Source organism: Crinia signifera, chromosome 11 (genome assembly GCF_055691185.1).
Source record: "Crinia signifera chromosome 11, ASM5569118v1, whole genome shotgun sequence".
Taxonomy (NCBI): Eukaryota; Metazoa; Chordata; class Amphibia; order Anura; family Myobatrachidae; genus Crinia; species Crinia signifera.
This window is the reverse complement of record NC_139227.1, coordinates 44026531-44053584: the sequence shown is the minus strand read 5'-3', so window position 1 is coordinate 44053584 and position 27054 is coordinate 44026531. Positions and strand designations below refer to the sequence as shown.

The following is a 27054-nucleotide window of genomic DNA, read 5'->3' as shown; positions in this document are numbered from 1 at the left end:
CCCCCCTCTGCTGTTTGTTAATCCACAGTTTAATTTTATTACTGATCTATTAACCATTTATAAAGCGCATCAGAATAAAATTGAGCTACTGTATATTAGAGACGAGCAGTCCGAAATCCGTGGAATCTGAACCGCTCCGAACACAGCCGGCCCGACGTCCCACAAGCCGCGCTTGCGAGTTTCCGGCTTTGTTCGGAAACCCGAGCACAGCCGAATGCGGGAATCTGGCGTTGGATTCTCGCGAGACAACGAGTCTATAAAAGCTTGGCGTCCTGAGAATTCGGCAGCATTTCACAGTCACGCTTCCAGCTGCGCACAGCTCTGCAGTGGGGTCTGGGTGTTGTGCAGAGGGGTGTTGTCAGTGTGCAGAGGGGTGTTGTGGAGAGGGCTGTAGTGCAGTCAGTGCAGAGGGGTGTTGAGCTTGTGCAGTGCAGACTAGAGGGGTTTGTGCTGTGCAGACTCAGAGGGGTGTTGTGCAGTGCAGCGGGGTGTTGTACAGTGCAAAGGGGTTTGTGGCAGTGCAGTGCAGAGCAGAGGGGTTTGTGTGCTGGGGTTTGTGCTGGGTAATATATTATATATATATATATACTTAGTAATTGTACTGGTCGCGTGTTAGGAAGGAAGGCCATTGAGGTGTGTGGTGTGCTGCACTGCAATCCAATACACCATATATTACTGTCAGAACAAGTTCCGTGTGTTATTGTTCTGCCTAGATTTTCCACGCAGTGTTATACAAGGGGCTTGTAAAAAAAAAAAAAATACAATATAAAAATACATTTTGCTGTTTTTTTATTTTTTGGGGTGTATACTGCACCCCAATAGTATCCAATACAATCCAATACACCATATACTACTGTCAGAACAAGTTCCATGTGTGATTGTTCTGCCTCCACGCAGTGTTATACAAGCTGCACATTACAAATAAATAACAGTAAAAATCCAAATCAATTTTTCTCTTCTTTTTTCATTGTTTGTGTGTACTGCACCCATAGTTATCTGTCAGAAGTTCCGTGTGATTTTTCTGCGTCCACGCAGCGTTATACAAGCTGCGCATTAAAAATAAATTAAGATTTTAAAGTACAAAAAAAACAAAATCAATTTTTCTCTTCTTTATTGTTTGTGTGTAGTGTACTGCACCCATAGTATACTGTCAGAAATTCTGTGTGTGATTGTTCGGCCTCCACGCAGCGTTATACAAGCTGCACATTAAAAATAAACTGAATGAAAACAACATTATGAGCTGTACAGTGGTCAAAATTGTCTGGAAAGGGCTGGAAATTAATGTTATTGAGGTTAATAGGGACAAAAAAAACGCAGAAATGACGCAATTTGGGCATTTTTGGACCATTTTTGAAAAAAAATCCAAATCCTTTCACTGCCGCTTGACAAATCCAAATCACGGCAACTAATCCGAATCCGAATCCAAATTTTCGGCCCCGATACTGTATATACCATAAAGGTGAAGAATACACAGTAATATTGTGTTCTTTAAAAAGTAAACAACATTCCTGCTGTTTTTAACAGCTGGGTCTTTGATTTGGAAACAACTTGTTTTTTTGTAGTTTTTCTTATATAGAGTGAAAGAATCCATTGAAGCTGCAGCACATCATTTCCATCCAATCTTGGGTTTCCAGCTGCTAAAACGACCGGGGGGCTTGGCCTGACTTCACAGAGATCTCTGCTTCCCTGATGGAAGAGAAGGGGCAGATTTAGCTGGGAAAGAGAGAAGGAGGAAGAGCCGTCCCTTTGTGGTGCTAGACACTCTATCACTGTGCGTGTATGTGTGTGTGTGTGACAGCAATACTATGTGACCATTGTTAATATTCTCTGCTGACCTAGACATCCTGCAGTCTATTTCCAGGCCTCCCGTCGAGCCGTATTAATACAGTCTAGCCTAGATGATATACACCGAGATCAGAACCCACCATTTAGTGTAATGGAGGTCACTTTCTTTGCCTGGCTGTTTTCTTCCTTGTGGAGGGAGAAGCGTCTGTTCTGAGCCTGTATACAAGGTAGTTATGGAACAATGGTATGGGGCTGTTAAAGGAATAACACATTACATATCAAGTATACCTGTTAAATCTGTATAGAATATAAAAATACAGGTGACTGGCATATACTGTATTTTATGTTCCTATTCTGCATTTGTTGCTTTCTGCACAATGCCACTTCGTTGTCCTGCAGGCTGAACTTCATCAGGGCACAGTGCCACTTCGTTGTCCTGCAGGCTGAACTTCATCAGGGCACAGTGCCACTTCGTTGTTCTGCAGGTTGAACTTCATCAGGGCACAGTGCCACTTCGTTGTCCTGCAGGCTGAACTTCATCAGGGCACAGTGCCACTTCGTTGTTCTGCAGGTTGAACTTCACCAGGGCACAGTGCCACTTTGTTGTCCTGCAGGTTGAACTTCATCAGGGCACAGTGCCACTTCATTGTCCTGCAGGCTGAACTTCATTACAGCACAGTGCTACTTCATCGTACCTGATGAACAAAAATAAAAGTAGGTCTGCATGTATGTACAGTATAACAGCGTGGAAGTCCAACATCGATTAAGATTGATTTTAAATCGCTCAACATCTACAAAATAATAATAATAATAATAAATTGACCAACATCAACCTAAGTAAATATACCCCTTAGTATCTATTGTTCCTATTTCATGTTTATCAAAGATGGGAGCCACAAATAGTTCCACAGCTAACTACTCCTCACCTCTATGACATACTATACTTGCCTACCCTCCTGGAATGGCCCGGAGGCTCCCAAAAATCAAGCCCCCCTCCTAGCAAGATAGACACGTCTCCCGCTTTCCCCTCGCAGCCCCCGCAACCCCCTTACCCGCTGCACTAAGTCCTGCGTTTTGCGGGTCTGCTGCAAAGGGGAGGGGCTTAAAAGACGCGTATCGTTTAATTTCACATCATTTTAGCCCATCCCACAATCCAAGGACCCACAAATTGCCGTGTTTGAGTGGCATGGGCCTTGTCCTACCCCTCCTGGCAGCAGTATCTGTTTTCCTCTTTGGGCTTCTCCTGGAGAGGAGAGAAACAAGTTTGTTACAGTATATTATGTGCAGATTGGACCTTCTGCATACATAATTAATCTCTATGACCTCTATATGTCCTTATGAGGTTTATTGTATGTCTTAACATCAGGCTTTGGCAAATTCACCCCTATGAGTATATAGGCTGCCGATATCATACAGGAGTATATGCTATGCTGTCCAAAATATGACATGATTAAGTTTCTAAATGCATAATATGAAGTAAAAGTCCATTGTTTTATTATTTCTTTCTTTCCCTGATTCTCCTCACTCCTGGCCACCATGTAAATGTTAGAGCTGCAGGTGGCACTGTTGCTGTTCCTGCTCATGGGGAAGCTCAGCAACACAACAAAGATAGAAACAAACAAACATTAATAATCATCAACACAATAATATTTGAAAGTAAAACAAATTGCTTTGCTCATTTTTCTGCTTTTTACCTCTCATTAAAAATGTAACTATTGTAATAAGGATTTCTTATTTTGTCAACAAGAATTCTTAGTTATGACCACCAAGAAAACACTAACATTAAGGTTCATTTACTATATGGATTCAGAACCTAGGAAAGCGCAATGTGTAAAGAATAAAGGGGGTGATTCAGGTTGGTTTGCCAATGGTCAAAACCACTGCAGGTGGGGCAGATGCAACGTGCAGAGAGAGTTAGATTTGGGTGAGTTATTTTGTTTCTGTGCAGGGTAATTACTGGCTGTTTTTTGTTTGTTTATTTTTCAACTGGAATTGAAATACACACCTCACTCAAATCTAACTCTCTCCGCACCTGTTACATCTGCCCCACCTGGAGTGCAGCATGGTTTTGCCCATTAGCAAAACAAATGTGCTTTGCAAACCAACCTTAATCAACTCCAAAGACTAAAAAAAATATCTCCCTCTGACAATTCCACCATTCATTAATTCATTAGGGGTCAAAGCTTGAAGAGGGTACTGTACTTAGATTGGAGTTATATCTTTTGAAAATGGGATGTTGCCAATAGCAACCAATCAGATTCCACTTTGTATTCATTTAGCACCTTCTAAAAGATAATAGATAATAAAAGATAATAGAATCAGATTGGTTGCTATGGGCAACATCCCATCTCCAGTAGATCTCCCATCTTAGTAAATCTGCACAGTGTCTATTCAGTGAAACAGACAGACTGGGGGCACGGCCATCAGCTTAAACAGCACTGTCCATGCCCCCACAGCGGTGATAAATGAGAGGCATGGCTTGCGGGAGCAGAATGCCAGATACCTGTGAGGCCACACCCCTTTTTTACGTGAGCATCCTGAACACAAAGGTGCAGGCAGTAGGGGAGACTTAGCCTTAGGCTGGGGGTTGAGGGGTAGAGTTAGGCACTTAGAAGGGGGAGGGTTAGGCTTTGGCCTGGGGGATTAGGGTTAGGTGGCGGGGGACACGGGTTCGGGTTAGGCACTAGCGGGAGTGTCAGGCTGCAGGGGGAGGGCAAATATACTTACAGGCCCCCTGTCAGGATTCCCTCCTTCGGGATACCAGCGTTGGTATTCGGACCGCCGGTCATCCGTATGTATCCCTACCAGCCAATCAGCTCACAACTGTCATCTTTCAAATACAGCCTCCAATGTGGCAGCTATGATCTGAATGGCTGGTACTTTTTCACTCTCCATGGCTCAGTACACAGACCTAATGCCTAAGAGGGAGATGTACTAAGCCCTACAAGAGTGATAAAGTAGAGAGGGAAATAAAGTACATGCCAGTCAGCTCCTAAATGTCATGTTATTAGCTGTGATTAAAAAATGACAGTGAGTTGAAGAGAAGAAGAGAGATAATGGAGAAGAATATAAAGTGAGACGTATGGATACATAAACTGACTAGGGTACTTCTAATTATCTCTTGGACACATTGGTAATACTGTAAGTGACAAGCCACTGGCATGTGTTGGCACGGGTCGGCCGCTGCAGTTACACTCATCCGGTATTCCATGCACAGCACCGGGCAACTCCTTCCAATAAAAAGGTTCCATTCCGGCAGATTTATCTCTATTCACCTCTCTGTAAATCAGAATAATGACCTATTTCTGCCCATTTAGGGATATTAAGCATTAGCTGAGAGTTATATACACATTGGGGATTCTGCATTTCTATGCGTTCTAATATGTTATTAGTCCCTAATATGCTGTTTGTCCCTATGCCCCGGACAGTCCTTGACGTTGACTTTTTATATATTTAAGGAATGACCAAGAAGAGAGTTAGTCCAATATAAAATCATATCCTGTAACAACTGTTTCATTGTTGGAATATATTTATATATGGTGGTGGTTTAGTAAGTCAGGTAACAGGAGCACCCCCCATTTCATTCTGATTTCCCACCAGACCTTAACCGGTATCCCGCTGCTTCCCCTCATGGCCATTAGGCAATGGTTCATATCAGTCATACCGTCCCAGCCTCAGGTGTAAGATGGTGGGGCTGGTGGAAACATGCGGGGGGGGGGGGGTGCCACTAGCCACCAATAATTTTAAAGGTTTTTTGGGGGGGCCACTGGCCTCTAATGATTTAAACGTTTTTTTTTTTTTTTTTTTTTGGGGGGGGGGGGGGGGTGGACTGGCCACCAATGATTAAATATTTTTTTTGGGGGGGGGGGCATTGGCAACCATTGATTACATTTTTTATTCGTCACTAACCGTTATTTGCTTGGGGGAGGAAGCGACATTATGCCACCAACGTTTATTTATTAAGGAAATTTATTTTATTAGGTTTATTTAGGAAATTACCATATAACATTATTTTTGGGATGAAGTGCAGTTTTTGACGTCACTTTCTGTGACAGTTGTAACAGATTTGAAATCTCCCATTATGAATCTCTGGCACAAATCTCTGCGTATGTTGGGCCCATAACTTTTGTACTCCGCAGCCTAAACCTTAACCCCCTTCTAAGTACCTATCCCTGACCCTCCCACCTGGCAGCCTAACCCTAAACCCCCCGCCTAACCCAAAGTGCCTAACCCTGACAACTCTTCTAAGAGCCTACCCCCTAACCCTCTCTCCTGGCAGCATAACCCTAGTATCCCCTAGCCTAAACCCAACTCCCCAACTAATGGTTAAATCTATCCAACCCCCCTCCCTCCCCAGACAAAACAAAACCCCCCTCCCCCATACTTCCAATTAGGATACCGGCAGTCAGATTAGGATTCCAGCATCAGTATTTTGACTACCGGCACCTCGCCGCATCAAATAAACAAATGTCCTCACTCTGGAAGCAGGCTGTAGAACGCTTCAGGTCAGTCGGGCTCTATTACTGCCTGCCCTTCCTTGTACTGAGTCATTATAGAAGAGCAAACGGAGGATGCGCCTCGCACGTGGCCTCTGCTGTAAAATGAATTTGTCAAAGGGACTTTGCTAAATTGTGTAAGTGACCAGCTGTAAGGATGTCTCAACGTGGAAATAATGTTCTCATGACCCCAAAACACAAACACTGATGTAAAAACACTTGATTAATGCCAGTTTTAAAGCAAACAAGTGACTTCGTCTGCAGCAATAACCAATTTCCAGAATATCATCAATAATTACGTCTTTGGGAGACAAAAACACTCGCAGCAAACAATGAATAATGGAAGGGCGATAGAAGAGAATGTCAGACGGGATAAAAGATGTGACCGGCTTATGTCTTGCAAGAACATGTGTATTTATTAAAACTGGATCAATAGTTCTACGAGTAACAGTCGTCAGCTCTTCTGTGCCAAAACTTGGATTGCAAAGGCTTCTACTGTACAGTATGTGGGTCTTACAAATGTCAGCATAGTAGTAAAAGAAGATAATACATACCGTATATATTTTTATGACAATAATTGAATCAGTTTAAAAGATCAATTGTGGGCTTAGCACAGAAGACAAATTACATATACTTGCCTGTACTCCGGAAACGGCCAAGAGGCCAACGGAAATCGGGCATCTCTCCTGGCCACTCAGTGTAGTGGACAAGTCTCCCGGAATTTGCCGCCATCCTCCCATTGACCAGTGGAAGCAGGTGTTGAAGAAGATGATGCGATTTGCAATGAAACGTGTCATCATAGCCACGATGATGAAAACACACACCTATATGTCATGCCATGCCCCCGCCTCTCTGTGTCCCGCATCATGCCCCTGAAACACCCCTTAGTGTGCGGACTTGTCTGCTCCCTCCCAGAGAGGCACTTCAGGGTGTCGGCAAGTAGGAACTAATACCTTCATTCGTTAATTTTCCTGGTCAAGTCCTAATGCAGATTTTACTAAATGTTATTGAATTCCGTTAATCCTGGATGTGACGCAGTTCTGTTGTGCTCTGTGCATTGGGAATACACCGGCCTCTGTGTCATAACCTGGATCATAACATTACAAGAATTCCCCTGCCCTACGAGATAAAAGGCACAGAACAAGGTAAATCACTGCCAACAAGAGACGGTGCAATTGAATGGACACTCGAGTACGGTTATCTGAGGGTGGAATGATGCGTTAAATGGGAAAAAAATTCTAGAATAGGCTTTAGTAATTATAATTTCCATATTTTTGAAGTTGTTAGAAAGGGGTTTAATATATTCTGAGGAAATTTATAATATCAACATAGTTGTAATGTTGACATAATTAGAATGTCAATAAAATGTTCTTGACCAACGTTGACTTAGCTTGTTCGGTGGGCCCAGTGTTGTCTTCCAGGTCTGTTGTTAGACGAAGGGTTCACGGTGATCCTGGGGTGTATCCGGCGGTAAACAATGCTATTACACTGACACCAGGTGGTATGTACACATGGAGAAGTGTACTGAAAGGTGGGCAATTCTTCCACACCAACATCCAACCACCCGCATTCCACCAGGCCACCCACTTACACAGCACGGGATGCAGTTGAAATCCCTGCAGTCAGAATCCCGGCGGTCGAAATTCCGACCGTCGAAATCCCGGCACTTTGTCCCTCTGTGGGTGCCCACGACACCCATAGAGGGAGAATAAATTAGTGTGCTGAGTGTAGCGAGGCACAGGGCCCGCTGTGTGGCGAATGCAGCGAGGCTGCAAGGGGGGGGGGGGGAATCAACGCCCCCCCTTGTCGGGATTTTGACCGCCAGGACTTCAAACCAATCCCCACAGCACAAGCATGCGGTCTGAGGAGGCCTAACAATGCAATTCATCATAGCCCCGCCCACCACTTTACAATGCCTGTTTCCTTGGTAGTGAACTGTATAGCAAGGGGCAGTGTCACAGTGGCACAATTGTTCCACCTCACCCCCTGCACAGCCACCACACCCATATGCACCAACTGGGCTGTCCGGTCCGGAATGAGGAGTCAGCAAAGTCAACAAATATGGTGCACAGTTAAAAAGCAAGATGATCGCCGCTCGCTGGTAAACTAATCATGCTGGACACCCAAAAGCAAAGTTGTTCCAAGATGTAGAACAACATACCAGTAATGTCAGTAATTTCTCCAAAGGCGCCATCTAGTGGCTGCTGGTGTACAAAACACTTATTTTCCCCCATAGAGTTGAGGAGCAGATTTAGCCTTTTATTATATAGGATATTTTTGGAATCTTCGTAACCTAAGTCTGCTTAAGTCACAAGAAACCAACCACTGACTAATCAGATCTTTCCATGTGATCATCTATAAAGAATCCTATAACACCATGATGCGAGCAACATACTGTACTACATACGCAGCATCTATGCAGCACAACTAGATTGCAGCATTGGTGCCGTGGCATTATAAGAACCTGAGCTGTATCCTCACAATGCAGCGGTTCCCCGATTATACAAAGCCATCTTCACAAAGAGAAACAAATCATAGATTAAAACCTCATCATTACCTCTGCGCTGTAGCCCCACAGCCTCGCTGCTATAATCTCTGCTGATGTTGTTTCTTCATCAGCCCAGTGTTATACAGCGGAAAACCGAATTATCCCGCGCCCCTATGCAGCCATTACCAATGATATACAATGTGTCTGGGAATGAATCTGGTCGCCGCAGAATCCGCTTCATGCTGAATCTGTTAATTGAAACATTATGGATGGCATCTCCTAAGGATTGAGGACATATCGGAGGCCCGCAGGACACACAACAACAACAAAATTACTTTTCTAAGATATATTATTAACACCATATAACCGCAGGCGTTTGTTTTATCCCAAATAACTGGTGATAGAGTCAGACACGGTCCATTGTCATAAGACTTTCTTTTTAGTGATGATACAGTTTGCACTGGACAGTACCATTACTGTTATCACTTGGGAGAGATGTAGTGAGCCTTGGCATCAAATGTCATATCATCAACCATAATCCTCATGAGAATGTCGACATGACCACAATGTTGAACGCTGACCATGTCGACATTCATCACATAGACTGACGAAATGTTCACATGCTGAGCATAAAATATCGACAGTCATGTCAAACATGATCGTCATGTTAACGCGAGAATGTTGAAATAACCGTAATATGTTGATGCTGGCCATGTCGACATTTAACGCATAGACAGTGATGAAATGTCGACAATCATGTCAACCATGACCATGTGAAAATGTCAACATGGCTATAATGTTGACTGACCATGTTGACATTCATCATGTAGACCATGGGTCTTCAACCTATTGCCCTCCAGATATTGTGAAACTACATGTTCCAACATGCATTGCCAGATTTTTTCCTATAACAGCATGACAAAACTGTCAGGGAATGCTGGGACATGTAGTTCCACAACATCTGGAGGGCCACAGGTTGAAGACCTGTGATGTAGACTGATGAAATGTTGACATGTTGGGCATGAAATGTAGAGAAATGTCAACCATGCTCATCATGATAATGTTGTATTATGCCATCATGTTGATGCTGACCATGTCAACATTCAGCCAGCCGCCCCTGTCCCCCTGTGAAAGTCAACTTTATGCATGTCAACTTTTTTCAATGTCAGCCTTGACACTGTCTGTCCTATGATCCACACCCAGGGTATATTATCGGAGGCCTACAGGAAGCTGACACAGTTACATTCATTGTAGTTCCTGCAGAGCTCAGGAACTATAGCTACCTCATTGAAAATCATGAGCTGAAGGCGGTGGAGGTTTTAGGGGGAGATTCTCTAAGAATCTCCGCCCCCTTTCGCCGCCCATCGCATTTATAATTATCGCATATGTTGTAACATATGCGATAATTATAGCAAAGGACAGCTCTTGCGTTAAGAGCTGTCCTTTGCGGTGAGAGTCGCCGGGTCCCAGCAGGTCCCGGCAGGTCCCCCCTCCCTCACACACCCGGCGCTGCTGCTGCTGCACCGGGCTCTCCTCCTCCCTGCACCCGGAAGAGGATCAGTGCAGGGAGGAGGTCACAGGTCCGGGCAGCACAGCTCTGTGCTGCCCGGACACATGTGAGGGGGGAGGGGGCGATGCGAGGCGGCGGGGGGTCTGCGCAGGGCGGCGAAGGGTTGCGGTAGTAGCCCATTGGCTTCTATGGGGCTTCGCCAGATTTTTCTGGTGATGCCCCCCGCCGCAGTAACCCGGCGGGGGATGCTTACAGCATCCCAAAATGCGGTAAAAACCCTGATAATGGGGTTTTTACCGCATTTTTCGCTTAGAGAATCTCCCCCATAGACTTTAAAGCCAATACATTGTTATTACTCTCTCTTATATATAAGATACCATAAAATGCCCCCAAATAACCCGACGTAGCAAAATATTTTCAGAAATTACACGTTACTCTAAATCTTACATCAATAATAATCAAGAAAAGCATTGAGAAGTCTGGCATTAGCATGATAGAAACAAGTCTTGGTTAGTTGCCATGGGTTACAATATATTTATAAATGTATCTGGAACGTGACATAATCAGAGGTTCTTTTGGTACATAACAGGTTTCTTTTATAAACAGAACAGATTGTTATATAAGCGCTGATGAGATATTAAATATCAACAAAAACCGTCATCTCTACTGCGGCGCAACCCCACATACACATTACTACGCCCCAGATTACACCACGGGGTACTGTGTATTCACTAAATGGACAATTTTCACAGATTTCAGCTAATTACAAATTTATGAAAATAGATCTAAATTGGTGGTGGGTTTTTAGGGCTAAAGCACATTCACTTACAATTATAAATGAATATAAAAAAAATCATCAGATGGTAAATATATGTTTCAGCTCCTGAAATATACCACTGATTGAATTTTGAAATTGATGAAAGTAGACGTTTGGTAAATAAACTCCCATGTCGTGTGTGAACATGTCTATTGCTTTTTCTTTCTGAGAAACTGGATAATACATATCGATCTCTACAAATTATAATATAGCCCATTGTCGTGATAGGTCTAATGGTTTAGGAAATGTAAGCCAAGACAACGCGGGGACGGACGCTTTTTGTTTGACTAGCTTCACTAAAATAGTCCCTGACTTTTGCAGTATTCAATGAGAAAAATTCTCCGTGTTTTATGGAGAATCTGTGCTTTTTTCGCGTTGGACGGAGAATTTTGGTCTCAAAAAGTGAACCACCCTATTCAATGTGATATTTTCGCTGTCTTTCTAAGTGATTTTCGCCGTGTCTCTCCATGTAGCAATTCTCCATCTTTTCATGGAGAAGTGGAATGTGAACTTTTAAAATAAAAGTTTTTTTTTTTTTTTGGTGTAAAAAAAATCAGGAATTTTATTCTGTGAAGGGGCATGCTATTTTTATTCATATGCTTATAGCACATGAATATATATTTAATTTAAAATAATAATTATATATATATATATATATATATATATATATTTTTGTTTACACATAACAGCCAGCAGGGGACCAGAGCCGAGAGCCGCTCATTAGATATTCATATATTCACTGCACCCGATCATACATATGCACGATAGGGAGCAGTGAATATACCCGGTCCCCTGCTGGCTCTGGAGGGGGGGCAGCCTGTGCTGCCTGGGTCCTGGGGAGCCCTCCTCCCCTCCACATACGTTCTGGAGCAGGCAGGGAGACTTCAATCTCCCTGCCTGCCACCGTCCCACGGCTCCCTGCAGCGAATGCTCATCCGCTGCAGGGGTTAAAATTCGCCGCGAGGGGCAACGAGCCCCTGCGACATTGAATAGTGTATAAAGACCCGTGACGGAGAATCTCCAAACATGGAGAATCTCCGTAAAAACACTGCGAGTGCATGGCGAGAGAAAAAAACCTCTCGCCATGCAAGGAGAAAATTCTCATTGAATACTGCCCATAGATTAATGTGTTCTACAACTAAACCTTCCTCCATAAACATTCTTCATAAACCGGCTTCAAAATCCATCCAGTCACTCTCGGGATTACTCTAAACAGATAGATACCTACCGGGGACTTTTTTTTAAAACTACATAGAGATATACCCAATCTTTTTTTTTTTTGAAGAGACACATTGTGATGTCTAGACAACTAGGTCAGAGCATTTCCAAAATGGCAGGTCTATAGTGGACTATGTAGTGGTTAGTACCTAGCAAACCCAAACGGTAAAATGGAAACAGGGTTGGTCGCCCAAGTTGACCTGAAGTAACCTGTAAGAGCCAGAGCTAATGTACAGTAACGGCATTACTAAATATGAAAAATTTGATATCAATGGTATCGGCCATGTGTTTGAACAATTCATGACATGTAATAGTAAAAATGTGGTATATGCCATTGAATGTTCCTGTCATCTTTTTTATATTGGTAGGACTTCCAGACCCTTCAAAGTGCGACTGGGAGAACATTTGAATAATATTAAGAAGGGACTGGAATCCCATTCCCTTTCTTATCATTTCAAGATTACACACAATTCCTCTCCCAATTCTATTATTAGGGTCTTTTGTATGAAACAAGTATTGGTTAATATCAGGAACAGGAATTTGTCCACAATTTTAGCACAGGAGGAGATGAAATGCATTTACAACTATAACACTCATAAACCAGGAGGCCTCAATAGTGATTTTGAGTTTAAATGGTGTTTATGAATGCTATTGATGTTTTTATTCACTCCTTGCTGCTCTACAACTTTTATTTTATCTTTGCTGCTATACAATCTTATTGCTTTTAATATTTTTAATTGTTTTTTAATTGTGTTTTAAATGTCCTTTTAAGAATTATGTGTGGTGATTTTTGATGTATTATTAATTATTGTTATCCCTATATTGTGGGGATTTTCTTATAACATTTATTAGGCAATGGGAAATGACCAATCGTATGAACCTTGGAAACTGTCCGGGACCCTGTATAATGGACATAGGTGAAATGTAATAGGATGAGAGATTCAGAAAGTGAGAGAATTGGGAAGAAATCTCCAGTTTTTTTAAAGCGGCAATCATTTACACTGCAAAACCAAACTGGTTTTGCAGTGTAAATGATTGCCCCTTTAAAAAAACTGGAGATTTCTTCCCAAATCTCTCACTTTCTGAATCTCTCATCCTATTACATTTCACCCCATGACTATCCACAACATGATTGTCTGCATATACTACATAATGAATGGCCCGGAATCTATGTCATAAGGATCTAAAATTCCACAGTATACTGTTTCCAAAGGACAGAGAAATAAGCTGCGCACAGACCAGAAGTGACGTTTGGACGCGATGTCTCACGCACTTCATTCGGCACCGGATGCACAGGATATGACTGTTCATATGAGGCTGGGGAACTCATTCTCTCTAGGAACGGTACCACCGGTGCCTTGCAAGGGGATGCGATTTTGAGTCACATTCGGCCGCGGACCGGAAGTGATGTCACACGCCAGACTTCAACTTCCGGTGAGAACACTCGGGATTGTGGCCAATAATCAGCTTACCAATAAGTTTATGAGACTTCACAAAGATTAAACCCACTATGATCCTGATTGGAGGAAAGGAATGTCAGTCTAAAACATGGGGAGAGTTGATTGGTACACCTAGGTATTTATACAGATTAGGACAGGAGCCAGGCATATCCTTCCTGAAAAAGACCTCAGTGGAGGTCGAAAGCGCTTGCAGTCTGGACTTTTGCACATAGGACCAAGGCACTGTGGACTAGTTTCTGGACCTTTTACCTGACCATCTTTAAAGCCGTTTGGTGAAATCCCGATTCACCAGCGGTCTTTATGCGTGTTTGAGGGCTGGATTTACTCCATGTACCTCCACCGAAACGGGTAACAGGCAATTTGCTTCCATTTGTTGCTTACTGTGTTATTTTATGTTCATCTACAATAAAATTGTATTACACTATATGCTCCTTAATTTTGTATTTTGGGGAACTATCATCACATTCCTCGAGTGTTACCAGTAAGGGAGGAGTGATCAGTGACTTACTGTTTGGAAACCAATTCTTGATTCTAAGGCGGAGAAGAGGATCTTAACCCCAATAAAAGGGCGTCTGGTATTTATTTATATGGTACTTGTGTATTATAGCGGCGCCCCCGATGTACATCGTACGATGAACGTATAGCATTCCATGTACCCGATGGCATGCGATGCGATGCAACGCGATTTTGACCCCCTATAGGATGAAAAATCGTATAAGCACCCTAAAGGGTGCTTTTGAGCACCCTAATGGGTGCTTACAATGTTAAATGCACCCCCACGCCACCCCCCCACTATAAACGTGAACCCGAAGCGTGGCGAGCGTAGCGAGCCCGCGAGGGGCGGCGGTACGCGTCCTCTGACCTTTTCATACCCCCACTATCCACGTCGGCGTGGAGTTGAGAATAGAATAGTGTGGCGAGCGCAGCGAGCCACCGGGCCCGAAGCGTGCCGAGCACAGCGAGCCCCGCGAGGGGACGCGGATACCTTCACAGGTAAACGCGTCCCTTCGCGGGCTTCACAGGTACTTGCGTCCCCTCGCCACGCTTCGGGCTCGGTGGCTCGCTGCGCTCGCCACACTATTCTATTCTCAACTCCACGCCGACGTGGATAGTGGGGGTATGAAAAGTCGTAGGACGCGTACCGCTGCGCTCGCCACGCTTCGGGTTCACGTTTAATGTGGGGGGGTGGCGTGGGGGTGCATTTAACATTGTAAGCACCCATTAGGGTGCTTATCATTGTATAAGCACCCATTAGGGTGCTTATTCAATGTTTAATCGCATCGCATCGTATGGCATTGTATGCCATGTACAATGGCATACAATTTGAAAATTGTATGCCATCGTACACTATCGAACGATATCGCATCGCATCGCATACCATCGTATGCGTTATGGTATGCGATGCGATGGGCGCCGCCAAAATACACAAGTACCATTTATATATATATGCTGGTTCCCCCTATTCGGAGAAGAGGATCCTAATATTAATAGGAGGGACGTATATTTCCTAGTGTTTGGCGCCAGTGGAGGGGACTTTCTATCTTTTCTTTGTCCTGTATACCCTTTGGACTACTTTATGACCTCTGGACTAGTTAATGAATGAAAAATATTTTTTTAACATAACGGTGTTCAGCTTTGTTTTCTTTGTGCGAACTACAGGTCCCAGCTTGATGCTAGGGCAAACTGGTAATTGTTGTTCTCCAACAACCATCTAGCACCAGCTGCAATGGTTATAAACTGTAGCTTGTAGTTCAGTGGAGACCCTGCATCAGCACTTCCGCTGACCTGCGGCAGGTAGCACGGAACTGAAAGTATCAGCTCCACACATGGACTGTACGTAGACAGACAGTACTTACCTGCTTCAGGAATCACAAATCACCCAACTGGGTGGAAATCTCCCATCTTTTGCCCCTAGACTAGAATAATAACATTAACCAACAAAAAACAACTTTTTATTTGCTTCTTTTCCAAAAATAGTAATTTTTTTACTAAATTTGGGTCAGGAAAACCGAACATGACCTTAGAATTTGTTTATTAGCTCTAGTTTTTTAGATACACTACTTGTGATACATGTACTTCTGTAGTAAAAACCTAAATTATATTAATATGATATCTGTACATAACAGAAGTAGAAATTGTTTTAATTCAATCTATGTACAGGTCAATTAGCAGAAAATAAGATAACAAGCCTTGCTATTTCGTATGACGACCTATTGTACTCTTGTCCAGGAGCATCTCTTGTCACTGTCCAACAGTAGTCTGCAAGCATGGAAACGTCCCATTTACCCTGCATCATCGTTCCATAGTTAAAATATCTTTGCGGAATCTCTCACCATGCTCATCACTTACTGCACCACAATTTGGAGGAAAGAAGTCCAGATGAGAATCGAGAAAATTAATTTTGAGTGACTTATATGAGTAATATACATTGAGTAACAAAATATGGCTGACAATAACTCAGGATACCTGTACTAAGGACTGCCAACCAACAATTTATTTAAATAAATAAATTGATTATATCTCAGAACATAGGGCCTTATTTTGGTTCATTCTTTCTGACAAAATCCTTCTTAGATGGACAAAACCATGTGCACTGCAGGGGGGGCAGATGTAACATGTGCAGAGAGAATTAGATTTAGGTGAGTAATTTTGTTTCTGTGCAGGGAAAATACTGACTGCTTTATTTTTACACTGCAATATAGATCTCACTTTGAAGTAAAACCCCACCCAAATCTAATTCTCTCTGCACATGTTACATCTGCCCCACCTGCAGTGCACATGGTTTTGCCCATCTAAGAAGGATTTTGTCAGAAAGAATGAACCAAAATAAGGCCCATAGAGCTAACTGAGCATTTTAAATGCCATATTCGTATTCACCATGCTCGAATAAACTAGAAATTACTATTTTTGGCTGTTGGCTAGTGTAATCGAATGGTTGGGTTGGTAACAACCTGATGGTACGATAATGCTTGGCCATTTTTGTGCAATCATTTACTACCACATATATAGGAACTAGAAGTGGAGATATGCCAGTTACTGCCATGATGGAAAAACTTGGCAATGCTATTATCAGGCCTGTCAAAACCATGCAACTTAATTAGCAGCCCCATAGTGGTTGCCATGTTTGGAATAGAATATTCTGGAATCACCCAGAAATTGAATAGTTACAATATGTGTCACACTTATTGCAAAGGAGGTTCTGTCTTAACACAACTATATTCAGTGTTATACAGTACGCACGGAACTGGGATAGCACCAAGGGCCAGCCGCCAACCTTACCCAGATCCAGTTGTCCATGAGCTGACGTACCATCCCGTGATCCCAATTTCACACTAACCCAGTAGTTCCCAGACTTTCTTAAATTACGGCACTAAGAGGATCAGGTGTCTCTGGTCCCCAAAATTCTTCTTAATAAAGAAAAATAAGTAAACTGTGCTGATATGTCACTGTTCAGATCAGTTATGTGGTGGTGCACAGTTGTAGGATTGGCAGTCATCAGCACTGGTTTTTCTTTGACCATAAGGGTTTGGGGTACTTGTGTATTATCACGGTGCCCACATTTCTTACGTACGTCAATTTACTGAAATCGCATCGCATCACGCTTCCTGCTCCATGTCATTCACGCCCCCCGTCACATCTTGTCAGAAATTCACTCTGAGGTGATTTTCTGTGGTGACAAGAAGTGTGCATTAGAGCTTGTGGTTTTTCTGTGAATTTCAATGGATAACTTGAGATGGCTGCATCAATGAGCCTAATTACGCTCCCTCAGACAGAGGAGGATGCTGTCCAACTTTTTCAGGAGCATCACCTGCTGCCAGTGACAGCTACCTGTACGAATGGGCACCCCATGCGCTTGTCCATCAAGGAGTGTATGTGGCAGTACCATATAAAAGCTTGCCGGCAAAAGGTAAGCTTAAGAGCGGCCCATTTCTTCTGGGGTGCCGGTTATCATTAATGACTCTTTTGTTCATTATTCATGGGCAGTGGAGCTGACCTCAATCGAGTATTGCCAGCGTGAGCTCCAACTGTCCAATAAGACTGTGGTGCTGTACAACGCATGATGGCACAGCCGCAGTGCCGTATCGGTGGACCAGGCAAGATTGTCGAGGTCAACGAAAGTCTTCTGTTAAAAGGAAAAGCAGCATCGGCCGCGTTTTACCGCAGCAATGGGTGTTCGGAGGCATCTCACGTGAAACTGGGCAGTGCTTCAACACAAGTTGTGGAGAAACGTGACCCCAGCACTCTTATGGCCGCCATTAATGCTAACAGAGCCTGGAACAAGCATTTACAGTGATTGTTGGCATGCATATAGCACAGAGGAGTTTGAACGGGCAGGATACAATCATGCCCGTGTGAACAACAAATATAACTTTGTCGACCCCGAAACTGGAGTGCACACACAAACTATTGAACGCCTTTTGGGGTCCGCGAAATGGCGGAACAAGCGGCAACGGGGAACAACACGCCATCATTTGGAGTCCTATTTATAGGAATTTATATGGCAGAAATGTTTGGCGGCAGATAAGCCATTTGAACGCATACTACATGCGCTGACGCTGCTCCCAAAGGCAGATTGACTATTTTTTAGAAATTGTCGTTATTACTAGTGTTTCCATTCATGACTGTTCTTATTGTAAGCGGACTCCTATAATTGTCATTTGTGTTTTTGATTTTAATATGCTATTTGATCATTAATTCTTTACTAAATTATACCAGTTATTCGTTAACACACGTTGTCATTACTGTGTCAGAAGTATGATATCGCTGGTGTGAATGTGTCCAGAAAAGACCCCCATTATCCACGTCATCCCGAAGCATGGCGAGCGCTGCGAGCCCCGCGAGGGGCGTCGGAACGCGTCCTCCGACCTTTTCATACCCCCACTATCCACGTCGGCATTGAGTTGATTCTATATAGCATGGGTCTTCAACCTGTGGCCCTCCAGATGTTGTGAAACTACATGTTCCAACATGCATTGCCACATTTTTTCCTATAAGAGCATGCTAAAAACCCTCAGGGCATGCTGGGATATGTAGTTCCACATCTGGAGGGCCACAGGTTGAAGACCTGTGCTATATAGTGTGGCGAGTGCAGCGAGCCGCGCGAGGGAACGCGGATTACTTTACATGTATTCCGTGTCCCCTCGCCACACTTCGGGCTCGGTGGCTTACTGCGCTCACCACACTATATAAAATCAACTCCAAGCCGAAGTGAATAGTGAGGGTATGAAAAGGTCGGAGGACACGTTCCGCCGCCGTTCGCCATGCTTTGGGGTGGCGTTGACACAATGCCAGAGGTGCTTAGAATTTTAAGCACCCATCACATGTAATACTATGCACAAATCACATCTCATTGCATCACATGGCATAGCAAGCACCCATCACATCTCATGGCATGGGTGCTTGTACAATGAAATATCGCATCGTATTTGGTGCCATGCGAGCATATGCGATATTTCATTGTATAAGCACTCCTGTGCACTTAATATGGACATCACATCGCACAGTACTATACACAGTACACGATGCGATGCAATTTTCCTACACAGAATAGTCAACTGAGCTATTTGCTTAGTGGGTGCCGTGCTAATACACAAGTACTGGATTTGGTCCTGAACCACCAACCTGATTCACCCCTGTAAGTGTCTCGTGACACCACCGGGTGCCTAGGCACACAGTTCTGAAATCAATGCTCTTACCATTTGGGTGGTTGTTATTTTAGGGGTGTTACCTGGCAGCTCCCACAATCTAAAAACACACGTACAATATTAGTGTTTACACTAGGACAGCACTAGAACAGCTTGCCCAGTGCCATGCCCACCCACAGGCCAGTGCCCTGCAGGTGAGCATTAGATGCACATGGCATCTATTCACATTGAGAGGAGAGTAATGGGGGAACCCAGCACATCCGTAAGAGCTGAGCAGACCCCAAGAGTGACCAATTTGAGACGTATTACAAAGACATGCTTCTCCCTGGGCAGCAAAAGTAGCCTGTGCGCCAGAAGGTCTCCTACACTTCACCGCCCCGCACATTAGTGTAGGTTAGTTGGCTGTTAAGAAAATGCACCCTAATGCGTGAACATTGGTAGATTATGGGGTGAATCTGGGAACACACTGGAGTGACAGACATTCATTCTGACATTGGACAATGCCTTGGAGCCCAGATTTTGTGTAAAGGCTGGAATGAGTTTTATGTAGGACGAAACAACCATGTTCCATCCTTCATTAGCATAAACAAGGTCGCTGGGTTTGATGCTCACCACATCATTCTATCATCTGTTGCTTGCGACCACGGGAGCACACAATCACCCATACACACTGAGCGATGTAAGCGAACGGCCATTACGAAGCAGCAAACTGGCACGACATTGCTCCAGTGCTATGGGCAGACTTCCATAAGGTGTCCTGTAACAGCAAACAATTAGCATGGACTGGGAAGTAGCGATTGGACAATTCTGTTGCCAGCACATGAATACTGCAACTGCCTACAACTTCCAGCATGTGCACAGAACTGATTTCCTCATTTACATACTGGAGACAGCAGGACAGCGAGGTCAGGTGGTGTACCTCCATGTCAGCAAATCTGGCTATGATCGCATACCATGCAACTGTGGGAGGCAACCTGTTGCACTCCAGCCGGTATGGAACTACACATCCCAGTATGCCCCAAAAGTTTTAGCATGCTCTAACAGTAGGTCATGCTGGGTGCTATAGTTCTACAGCATAATACAGCGGCCCCAACCCGCGATAACACATGGAATCAGGGACTTACCCTGTGGTATTTTTTCCATCCCAAAAAAACAGCAGCTATTTGGATCCAGCAATAATGACCAACCATCACTAATCGTGATATCTGGATGTTTTCATTGGCCAAAAGCAGCTTCGGTGATAATAGGAACCCCCTTAGCTTGCCTTGAGTACAGAGGTTGGAAATGCCTGGATAAAGGTCGCCGCATCCTTTATCTCCACTGTGATGTCTATACAAACCATGTCTAGCCGCAACAATAAAACTATGGGCACAGAACACTGTCAAGTCAGAATTTAATGTTTGCTTTGTACAAGATATACATGAAGTTGCCGCTTCGCCGCAGACCATCTCTGTGAGCTCAAGTTCACAGGGAAACAAACTTTACAATTACTTTGTACAGAAGAAACAAGAAAACCTCAGCATCGAGTTTGATGGTTTATTAAAACGTTAAACACCAAGTGATCTTTAAAAGCATTAAATGCATCTTGAGCAGATCATGACATTACTTTCAGAGGAAATTTAATTTAAACCCATATGTGTATGCTCTTATGTTCTAACAGTTCATCCAACTATCACAAGGTCCTCAGATGGGAACTCATAGAAAGGAACCTCGAGATTTAGGGGCGCAGGACCCTTCCTAATTCTACCTGAGGCATCATAATGTGACCCGTGGCACGGACAGTAATAGCCTCCATAATCTCCAGCATTTGCTATGGGCACGCACCCAAGATGCGTGCACACTCCGATCAGGATTGCCCACTCTGGTTTCTTCACTCTGTCAAGGTCATGTTGCGGGTCCCTCAACTCGCTCAGGACTACCTGGGCCTCCTGCTCGATCTCCTTTGGTGTTCTGTGGCGGATGAACAGTGGCTTGCCTCTCCACTTGAAACACATGTTCTTGCCTTCTGGTATATCGGAGAGCTTTACTTCAATCTTGGACATGGCCAAAACATCGGCAGACGCGCTCATGCTTGAGACGAACTGGCTGACGACATTCTTGGCAGCGTAGGCGGTGGCGACGGTTGCGACACCAGTAACCAAGTAAGAGAAACCCTTCCGGCTGTTGTCGCTGGGCTGAGAGGACTTTCTGCTGTCAGCTACATCCTGCCGGCGGTAGTCAGTGAAGTCTGGTACCGCAACATCGCTGTGCAAGAAGCGGACAGAAGACGAACCTGTGACAGACAAACAGAAGACTGTTACTCTCTGATCTACTAGCATTGGCAGAGTGAATAGAATATACAAAATAGTTACTAATAGCGATCCACATAACAGCACCGGCTCCCCTTTAGAAATCATACTCACATGCAAAGCCTATTGCTCTCCCACTTACATATCTGACCTCATCTATCCTTACAGTCCCACCTATCCTCTTCACTCCACCAATGCATACCGTCTCTCCTGCCTACAGGTTACTTCCTCACATTCCCGCCTTCAAGATTTTGCCCATTGTGCTCCTGCTCTCTGGAACACTCTACCCCTCCCCATCAGACTACAAAACTTCAAACATGATCTCAAGATGCACTTCATTCCCAAACCCAGCCATCTCAACCCTCTGTTTATGCTCACTTCTGTGATGGCTATGGCCTAGTGGGTGTGGTAAGTAACTTAAGATGCGTCGTGAGTCTTGGGTTCGATCCAAAGCGGGGCACATAATTCTGTGTCATGCCCATCGGTTGCTCCCCTTTAGAACGCAAGCTCTCACTAGCAGGGTCCTCTCTACTCACGCGCTTTATCCGAGGAATGGGTATTAGGTTCAACTGTATAAAGATCGACGTACATTACAACAACCACTTCTCCCCTGGCTCACTTCCCTCCCTTATCACTGCTCCTTACATCTACACCCAAGTCCCTGCCCCCCCCCCGTAATGACTTCAGTGTCCTGTCCCCTGATGCGACGGTCTATATTTACCATGTACTTGTCCTAAATGAACTTGTACTGTAAGTCGTTGCCTTCTGATTTTTGCTCAATTATATATTGCTGTTAGGCACGCGGAACCCGTGCAGCGACATATAAATAAAGAACATCACCACAATCCCCTCTGTACCGATATATGACCGAATGTGCATGTACAGTAACAAATACATTCACCGCATTGCGCAATAAGAGGATTGAGGCTATGAATGCCGGAACAGAGTAATCCTAAGAACCGCACTCACCCCTTGGACTCAGGAGAGGCAGGTCCAAACCAAGTCATTAAGTATGGTCAACCAACCCACAAAGCAAGACTCTAGGGTGGGGGCATATTCTGACACGCACTATGCAGAGTCGCGTGTCACAGGGACAGAGCAGATACTTTGCCAGCGCCCCACTTTTTCAATTCCGCAAGCGCAGCAGCCATCCTTAGTGTCCCTTAGTGCGCACGCCATGGAGTGCGGAACGTTGGCCTAAAGAAGCATCACCCGGGGATGCCAATGATATACACCCCTCAGTGTGGGGGTGCAAGGTAACCCTGACATACACACTGCTCCCCAACTCCTTTGGGAGCTGCTGATGAACTACAAGTCCCAGCATGACCCTCTCCCCCTGGGTTCTCACCACTGATCCCGGCTGAGGCGGACAGAGGACCGCAAGGGGCCTGGCCGCTCAGGGTGTCCCGGCTGAGGAACGGCCTCCGGACATCCAGCTGGATCTTCTCCCCATGAGGCGGCGGTACAGCGCCTATGGTCTGCGGCTTCAAGTGCCCAGCCACGGCGTACGTGGTGGCGGAGAGGTAGGGTGACAGAGAGCCCGAGCGGGCGGCCAGGGCCAACATTGCGGCAGCGGGTTTGGAGGAGAGAGTAACGGCGGCGGCTGCCGGTCACAGCGACCTTTACCAGGGGACAGGAAGTGCCTCACTCCTGCTGATGGTGACGTGCGCGGCGCGCTGATGTCACACGCACGTACGGAAGGGCAGCTGAAGCCGCGTCGCGGGGTGAGCGCGCCAAGAAGGGGGCGTGACACGGTTTTTGCTGCTGCTGCTGCTGCTGCTGCTGCTGCTGCTGCTGCTGCTGCTGCTGCTGCTGCTGCTGCTGCTGCTGCTGCTGCGAATAACATGAGAGAAGTATATCCGAGTATTTCTGGTTTTCCCACTTATTTTATAGGAGTAAACTTATTAAAGCTTCTAAATATGAAAAGAGTTGATGTTGCCCATAGCAACCAATCAGATTCTATCATTTTCTAGGATGCAATAGAGAAATGATAGCATCTCATTGGTTGGTATGGGCAACATCACCTCTTCATTTTTAGAAGCTTTAGTAAATTTACCCCATACTGCCTGATTCTTGCACACATGCTGCAGCTGTAATGTCTGCATTATAAAGGCGCTAAGGGATGGCCATCGGTACAGTCGCCATAGACAGTACTAAACTTTGTGATGCGTGACCATCGATAGTTTTAACTATTGATGGTCATCCATTTTCTTTGACTGCCCGTGGGCAGGGGCGTAGGGAGGGGCGCACCGGAGCCGTGCAGCCTGCTCCCTGCTTTGCCCGGCTCAGCTGCCCTGTCCACCGATATTAAGTCTCCCGCTGGACAGCACTAGAACAGCTTGCCCAGTGCCATGCCCAACCACAGGCCAGTGCCCTGCAGGTGAGCATTAGATGCACATGGCATCTATTCACATTGGCCCTTATTCTAATCGGCTCGGTACGGCCCGCGTGCGGCCGTACCGCCGATGTTTTCTCTCTGCACATGCGCAGAGGTCACTCTGCGCATGTGCAGGGGAATTCGCCGTGTTAAAAATTTAGACGCCGCAAAGGGGGCGTATAGGGGCGTGAGGGGCTTCATCCCCTCATTTCCCTATGTGTACGCCCCGCGTTTCATGGGCGTTCCCATGCAAACGCGGGGCGTACGCATGGTAATGAGGGCATGACGCCACTCATGGGGGCGGAAAGCTGACGTCGCCGGATGTCAGCTTTCAGCCCCCATACAAGCTACCACACGGACGATTGTCCGTGTGGTCTCAGCTTGCGGGAGCTGCCGCGGCGTGCGGTCCTGCCTTCGATGGTCGTCGACCATCGAATGCAGGGGGCAGCTCCCAGCATGGTGGAGGCGTACGCCTCCACCATTTTCGTGCGGTTCGCCAGCCGTCCGTGTACGGACGGCCGTGGCGAACCGTATGGTGGGCGGGGATTCGTCTGGTGCGGTCGGAGCCGCATATGCGGCTCGACCGCACCAACCAGAATAAGGGCCATTGAGAGGAGAGTAATGGGGGAACCCAGCACATCCGTAAGAGCTGAGCACACCCCAAGAGTGACCAATTTGTGACCAATTTGAGACGTATTACAAAGACATGCTTCTCCCTGGGCAGCAAAAGTAGCCTGTGCGCCAGAAGGTCTCCTACACTTCACCGCCCCGCACATTAGTGTAGGTTAGTTGGCTGTTAAGAAAATGCACCCTAATGCGTGAACATTGGTAGGCTATGGGGTGAATCTGGGAACACACTGGAGTGACAGACATTCATTCTGACATTGGACAATGCCTTGGAGCCCAGATTTTGTGTGAACGCTGGAATGAGTTTTATGTAGGACGAAACAATCATGTTCCATCCTTCATTAGCACAAACAAGGTCGCTGGGTTTGATGCTCACCACATCATTCTATCATCTGTTGCTTGCGACCACGGGAGCACACAATCACCCATACACACTGAGCGATGTAAGCGAACGGCCATTACGAAGCAGCAAACTGGCACGACATTGCTCCAGTGCTATGGGCAGACTACAACAAGGTGTCCAGTAACAGCAAACAATTAGCATGGACAGGGAGAGGGAAGTAGCGATCGGACAATTCTGTTGCCAGCACATGAATACTGCAACTAGCTACAACTCCCAGCATGTGCACAGAACTGATTTCCTCATTTACCTACTGAAGACACAGCAGGACAGCGAGGTCAGGTGGGATACCTCCATGTCAGCAAATCTGGCTACGATCGCATACCATGCAACTGTGGGAGGCAACCTGTTGCACTCCAGCCGGTATGGAACTACACATCCCAGTATGCCCCAACAGTTTTAGCATGCTCTAACAGTAGGTCATGCTGGGTGCTGTAGTTCTACAGCATAATACCCAAAAGAAGCGGCCCCAACCCGCGATAACACATGGAATCAGGGACTTACCCTGTGGTATTTTTTCCATCCCAAAAAGCCAGCAGCTATTTGGATCCAGCAATAATGACCAGCCATCACTAATCGTGATATCTGGATGTTTTCATTGGCCAAAAGCAGCTTCGGTGATAATAGGAACCCCCTTAGCTTGCCTTGAGTACAGAGGTTGGAAATGCCTGGATAAAGGTCACCGCATCCTTTATCTCCACTGTGATGTCTATACAAACCATGTCTAGCTGCAACAATAAAACTAAGGGCACAGAACACTGTCAAGTCAGAATTTAATGTTTGCTTTGTACAAGATATACATGAAGTTGCCGCTTCGCCGCAGACCATCTCTGTGAGCTCAAGTTCACAGGGAAACAAACTTTACAATTACTTTGTACAGAAGAAACAAGAAAACCTCAGCATCGAGTTTGATGGTTTATTAAAACGTTAAACACCAAGTGATCTTTAAAAGCATTAAATGCATCTTGAGCAGATCATGACATTACTTTCAGAGGAAATTTAATTTAAACCCATATGTGTATGCTCTTATGTTCTAATGGGAATAACATGAGAGAAGTATATCCGAGTATTTCTGGTTTTCCCACTTATTTTATAGGAGTAAACTTATTAAAGCTTCTAAATATGAAAAGAGTTGATGTTGCCCATAGCAACCAATCAGATTCTATCATTTTCTAGGATGCAATAGAGAAATGATAGCATCTCATTGGTTGGTATGGGCAACATCACCTCTTCATTTTTAGAAGCTTTAGTAAATTTACCCCATACTGCCTGATTCTTGCACACATGCTGCAGCTGTAATGTCTGCATTATAAAGGCGCTAAGGGATGGCCATCGGTACAGTCGCCATAGACAGTACTAAACTTTGTGATGCGTGACCATCGATAGTTTTAACTATTGATGGTCATCCATTTTCTTTGACTGCCCGTGGGCAGGGGCGTAGGGAGGGGCGCACCGGAGCCGTGCAGCCTGCTCCCTGCTTTGCCCGGCTCAGCTGCCCTGTCCACCGATATTAAGTCTCCCGCTGGACCGCTATCCAATAGGCGCTTGCGGTCCAGCAGCCAAACAGAAGAAGCATTGACGGCTGCTGGACCGCAAGCGCCTATTGGCTAGCAGTCCAGCAGGAGACTTAATTGAATTGGTGGACATGCAGAGCAGCTCAGCCGGGCTGAGCAGGTGCGTTCTGCAGTCCCCCTTGGCAACAAACTTTTTAAGCCCCCTTCTCAATGAGCCATTTAGTCCTCCTTGCCAACGAGCTATTGTAGTCCCCCTTGGCAACAAGCTATTTCAGTCCTCCTTGACAATGGGCTATTTCAGTCCCCCTTGGCAACAAGCTATTTTAGTCCCCCTTGGCAATGAGCAATTTCAGTCCCCCTTGGCATCGAGCATGAAGCCCCTGGCATCAAGCATGAAGTTCCTAGCAATGAGCATGTAGGTAAGTGGCA

The 27054-nt window shown here is 45.2% G+C and overlaps 1 protein-coding gene across 1 annotated transcript; it reads right to left on the bottom strand.

The window, feature by feature from the left end:
- Nucleotides 1-20941: 20941 nt before the first annotated feature.
- Nucleotides 20942-23401, bottom strand: UQCRFS1 (ubiquinol-cytochrome c reductase, Rieske iron-sulfur polypeptide 1). Its single transcript, XM_083164124.1, has 2 exons — nucleotides 23056-23401; nucleotides 20942-21691 (listed from the first exon to the last, which is right to left on the bottom strand). The coding sequence occupies exons 1-2, from the start codon at nucleotides 23270-23272 to the stop codon at nucleotides 21081-21083; spliced, it is 828 nt and encodes a 275-aa protein (XP_083020250.1). The 5' UTR covers nucleotides 23273-23401; the 3' UTR covers nucleotides 20942-21080.
- Nucleotides 23402-27054: the final 3653 nt, after the last annotated feature.